This window comes from Arachis stenosperma, chromosome 10 (genome assembly GCF_014773155.1).
Source record: "Arachis stenosperma cultivar V10309 chromosome 10, arast.V10309.gnm1.PFL2, whole genome shotgun sequence".
Taxonomy (NCBI): Eukaryota; Viridiplantae; Streptophyta; class Magnoliopsida; order Fabales; family Fabaceae; genus Arachis; species Arachis stenosperma.
In genome coordinates, this window is record NC_080386.1 from 21,796,978 (window position 1) to 21,802,979 (window position 6,002).

Genomic DNA, 6,002 nt, shown 5'->3' on the forward strand with positions numbered 1-6,002 from the left:
ATTTTGTTTGCTAAAGTAGGAGATTTTATGTTATGTTTTGATATTTGATTTGGTAATTGAAAGTTAAGCCTGATTTGTTTTCTATATGCATGTGCTAATATAATCGTAAGAATGTAATTGGATCTTATAGAAACTCTGTCATGTCAATTTTTGTTCCTCATTCTAATCCTTCTTTTGTCTTGATTATTTGCTTCTAAAATACCTATTTTGATTTTGAATATTTTTGCATATAAGTTTGCTTTCTATTCATTTAGCATGTATATACACTTTATACTCTCTATGCATGATTACCTTGAGTTTGATTTTGGTTTGTTGATTCAAAATCTGGTATTTGCCCTTGTCTTGAATAACTTAGTTGACCAACATGTGCCAAGTGAACTAAATTTCTTGTCATTGTAAGTAATTTAATTGAGTTCATCTTAATATCTGTGTAAATTGCATTCTCAAAGAAAGAAGAAAAAATTAGTTGCCATTTTTATAAGCCCTTGTAACTTCAATCCTTTCAATTTTTTTCATTGTTTTTTGTTTTCAAATGAAAATCCCTTGGAGCAATCCAGCAGGTTGTGAAATTCCTTTCCCTTCTCATTATTTGATTAATTGATGATACCTTTGCGCTTTGATTTTTGGTAATGAATTTATATCTATCCAGGTTTCATTCCTACACTATCTAACACTTTGTGACTGATATTAGACACATGAGAGGTAGGTTTACATTAAAGAAGGTGAATGCAGCAATCAATGACATGGCATCCTATGCTGAAGCAAATGTTCAACTCATTATAGCCCCGAAAAAGTAGGTTAACGATCAAATGCTTTTCAAATGTAAATTGTAAAGCACATTCTCTAAATTCTTGAATAGTTGTTCTATTTGTTCATGAAGTTGGTAGAAAATTTTTGGGAGAAAGCCCTGGTGAGTGAAGTCTCAATTTTCATCTTAATTTGTCATTTCTTGGTTCATTTATGGCAAAAAGAAAGGTTCTCATTCATCTTGCAAAATTCAGGAAATTGGAGATATTACAACCATGGAAGGAGTTAAGGGAAAATATTTCTTTCTTAAAGTTGATATAAAAGGACCATCAGTAAAGCTTGACAACACTGGAAAGGCAATACTAACTAAGTTTTCTTGTCTATCCATCTCAAATTTGTTTCAATTCTTCCAAAAAAAAGAAAAAAAGTGAATCCATGATTATTGATTTGTTTCCATTCTTACATTATAAATGTTCTGGTTTACTATTCAATAGTTCACTTCTGATAATGATTATGTCCTTATTTAGATATGGTGCAGTTTTTTGTATGAACATGTTGTTGCTAATTTGTCTTTAATTATGAGTTTTTGTATTACTTTGTTTTGTTTTGTTTTGCAATACACTACGTGTTTCAATGCCCAAGGATGTCAAAATTTTTCTGTATTCAATCAACAATGCGAATATAGTGAAGCAAAAATTTAACGATAAACTATTTCGTATTACATTTGACATAATTCTATTTTGTGAATAGTGTTTATGAAGCTCCAAAGTGCCTCAATTTTTCTATTAATTTGTTTGATTATTTTGAGATTAACATAAGAATGTTCGAATGAATCATGTAGAATGTGGTTCCATTGGAAGGGAAAAAGCAAGGGGCATATAGTAACACTTTGATTTGCCTTTCACTTATTGCGATTATGATGATTGTAATTGTTCATACTCTAACCCAAAACATAAAGTCAGACCCAATATGAATAAATAGTCCAACCTTAGAAGGTGGCCTCCATTCCCTATTCAACCTCTTCTAAGAGATCGGACATCGACAGAGGGGTCAGCTCTACTTTTCCAAGCAAGTAACTGTCTTCGAATATCCCTCCGCTACATCTAAAAGGGAGGTCTTAACAGACTCCCAAAATAAAAGAACTAGTTATCCATCAACAAAAATGGAACTATTCCTGTAAAGGTGGTTATCTATTCTACTATAAATACACTGACACTCTTCATGCATATTCACATTCTAATCTACTAAAAACCTGCCTAAAGTTTTTACTAGCTTAAGTATCGAAGTTTTTTGCAGGTACCATCTCCCACCTCCTCACGAAGAACTCGAACAAGTGGCACCTCGACATTAATAAGTCGGACATTGCCATACAAAATGGATCTAGACATCACGTTCAGTCCCATATCAACGGTTTCAGGTAACACACAAAATAATATTTTTTAATTTTTTTATTTTATCTCCTTTTCTTTTTTTCTTTTCTTTTTTATGATTTAAATTCTCACCTTAAGACTAACAAAATTATCTTATGTTGTTTAATATATTTATTGGCAAATCTTGATATTTATTATACTTTTGTCGTAGAAATTGTATAAAGAGAGCGAGGTTACATCTTAAAGAAAGCTAAAAAGTAGGTCTTTTAAAATGAGTAATAAAAAAATGTGATTTTTTTTATGAAGACTTTATGTTTAATAATTATATGTTAAGACATGTATTACCGAAAAATTATATGTTATGTTTGTTACTTTATTTATGGCTTATGACTTTTAATTTTTTATATCGTGTATGAATTATAAAATTATATCTTATTTGATGTTTTGTTTATGGTTTATGATTTTTAATTATTATAAAATTTTAAACAAAAAACTTGTTGGTTTAAATTATATGTTATGTTTGTTACTTTATTTATGGTTTATGACTTTTAATTTTTTATATCATGTGTGAATTATAAAATTATATCTTATTTGATGTTTTGTTTATGGTTTATGATTTTTAATTATTATAAAATTTTAAACAAAAACTTGTTGGTTTAATACTTTCAAAATGACAGTTTTAGTTGTTATTTTAAACAAGCAAAAATTATTATTTTAATACGGTAGAAAATAGCATAAAATTATTATTTTAATTAGATGAAAATAATAATCAAAATTACCATTTCAATTAAATAAAAATAACGATAAAAATTGCAGTTTTAAAATGAGTAAAAATTGTCTTTTTAATTGGTAAAAACAATAATTTTATCCGTCACTTTAAATGATAAAAATGGACTTTTTATCAGATAAAAATAACAGTTTTATTCGTTATGTTAAATATAAAATAAAAAATTATTTTTAGAATTATTTTTATCAATTTTTAAATTTTTGACTATCGATTTAGTAGTTAACATTTGGCATTAGTATTTCCGAATATAATTGTCACATATATACGTAGCGTAGTTTGAGCAGCTAGAAAAAATATTATAAACTATATAAATGATTAAAATCTAGAATAAAATGTCCCTAGTCATATCTCGCCACATAATATAAGTTTGGTAAGCATTCTACAAAATTTCCTACTTATTAAATAATTTCCAAATAATAATATAGAATGGATGGAATGAGGCAAATTGCATAAAGTTTGATGAGAAAATATATATTTAAAAGAAAAAAAAAGGAAAAGGGTGGTTACAGCAGGTTACTATTGTGCATTGAAAAAACCGAGTCCAAATACAGAATAGAGAAATAGAGTACGGGCAAGTTGAGGATCCACTTGCAAGTTGCAACTGCAATGCAACCCCCCTGTGCTTAGCGTAAGCATCTCATGACATGCACTTCAATTCCCCTTTCTTATGCAACCAAATCAAATTTCCTTTCAAATAACAACCACCTTCTAACCTCCCCTCTTTCTATCTACTCATCAATAAAAACCACTCCTCCAATGCAAACACAAAACTAATGCAACTTGCACTTCAAAAATACTCTCTCTAATTAATTTCCCATCCTTGCCGTCTCCAACACCCTCATATATATCCTATCACCATTCCAACACAATCTGAAAAACACTCACAACAAAAACAGACATATATCATTTACATATCAAAAATTAAACATTTAAAAAGCGAAAAAAAAAATAAAAGAGAAAATGCCTTCTTCTCTTCAACTAGATCGATTCAACTTCACCACAACCACAACCGCAACCGCAATTATTGCTAACGGTTTAAACTGTCCTAGGCAGCCGTTAGCGGCGGTTCCACTTCCGTTATCCAGCGGCTCTGATGTCGCGTTGCATCACCACGCGCACCTGGTTGGTTCCAACCAGTGTTGTTCCGTCATGACGCAGGCGATAGAGGCGCCCGTGTCTACGGTGTGGGAGGTAGTACGGCGCTTCGACAACCCGCAGGGGTACAAGAACTTCGTGAAGAGCTGCCACGTCATCGGAGGCGAGACTCCCATGCGTGTGGGCACAGTGAGGGAGGTGCGCGTGGTGTCGGGGTTGCCGGCGGTGTCAAGCACGGAGAGGCTGGAGATACTGGACGACGAGCGCCACGTCATCAGTTTCAGTGTGGTCGGTGGGGACCACCGGTTGAGGAACTACCGGTCGGTGACAACGCTGCACGCCGTGGAGGGCGGCAAGGGGACGTTGGTGTTGGAGTCGTATGTGGTGGACGTGCCGCCGGGGAACACGAAGGAAGAGACTTGCGTGTTCGTCGACACCATCGTTCGTTGCAACTTGCATTCTCTCGCTCAGATCACAGAGAATCGTACTTCTGAAAAACAACGATGATGATATCAAACTTCTCTCTTTTTTTTTTTTTAACCCTCCATGCCTTAATTCTCTCTCTCTCTCTCTCTCTCTCTCTCTCTCTCTCTCTCTCTCTCTCTCTCTCTCTCTCTCTCTCTCTCTCTCTCTCTCTCTCTCTCTCTCTTAGTATCAAGGAAACGTGTATTACGGGCATTACCTTCTTCAACTTTCAACCTTACAAAAAGATAACTGAAAGGAAGTTTTTAACACGGGTTTGGATCAAGTCATGGTTTTAAATTGCAGTGCGTAACACCGATCCGCAAACTACGGAATCTGATTTTAATGACAATTGTTAAATATATTTTGCCTTTTTATTTTGGACATCTCATCAGCGAAATCGCAACTGCAATTTAAGATCATGGATCTGAGATAGGAGACATGCCTGTACTGGGAATTATTAATGGGATTTTTTTTTTCTTTCTGGATGGAGATCATGATGTAGATGCATATATATGTACATATGATTAATGGAGTTCAATTTTCTGGTTTCTTCTACATTTGTTTTTGCCATTCTTCCATTACTGTGGTCTAATCCCGATGTTTTAGTAGTTGGTTTAATTTTCCTAATATGCTTTTTGATTCAGTTCAACTAGATATCTTTTAAAAGTTGTACAATATCCAGCCTTTTATTACAATAATTTTAAAAAAATAAAATAAATATATCCAAAAATTTTAAATAGATTTAGTGTCTTTTTAAAATTAAATACACATTCAAAATACAAACTAAATAAAACTGAAATTTAAAATTTAAATTTAAATTTTAAATTTCTATTTCAAATTTAATATATTTAATTATTAATATATTATAATTACAATTTAAATACACATCCAAAAATCAAATTAGTTATAATTCAAAATTTTGAATTTAAAATTTTAAAATAAATCTTAAACCGTCTTAAAATTTTGGATGTGTTTCAAACATGTTTTGTATATAAGTCAATAATTTTAGATGTGTAATAAAGGAAAAATAACCAATATTTACAAACATATATTTTAATCATTTTAAAAGCATTAATGTTCAAATAAGTAACGATAAAATTCAACAAATAATAAAAAAAATGAGAAATATTAGATGAATTTTATCGAATAAGATATAAAAAAATTAATTTTATATTTAATGTTTAAATTTAAATTTTTGATTTATGATTTTGGATGCGTTTTGGAAATATTTTTTGTATCACTTAATAATTTTAGATGTGTTACAATTGAAAACAAAATCGAATTTTTACAAACAAGCATTTTAATACTTTTAAAAGCATTAATATTAAAATAAGTAACGAAAAAATCTAACTATTAAAAAAAGAGAAATATTAGATGAGTTTTTCTCGAATAAGATATAAAAAATTAATTTTATTTTTAATGCTTAAATTTAAATTTTAGATTTATAATTTTGGATGTGTTTTAAAAATATTTTATGTATAATTTAATAATTTTAGATGTGTTACAATTGAAAAAAATTAATTTTTACGAACATACAT

General features: G+C 30.4%; 1 protein-coding gene across 1 annotated transcript; it reads left to right on the forward strand.

Moving 5' to 3' along the window:
• The first annotated feature begins 3,414 nt into the window (after positions 1-3,414).
• LOC130955999 (abscisic acid receptor PYL4-like) lies at positions 3,415-5,013 on the forward strand. Its single transcript, XM_057883019.1, has one exon. The coding sequence runs from the start codon at positions 3,865-3,867 to the stop codon at positions 4,504-4,506; it is 642 nt and encodes a 213-aa protein (XP_057739002.1). The 5' UTR covers positions 3,415-3,864; the 3' UTR covers positions 4,507-5,013.
• Positions 5,014-6,002: the final 989 nt, after the last annotated feature.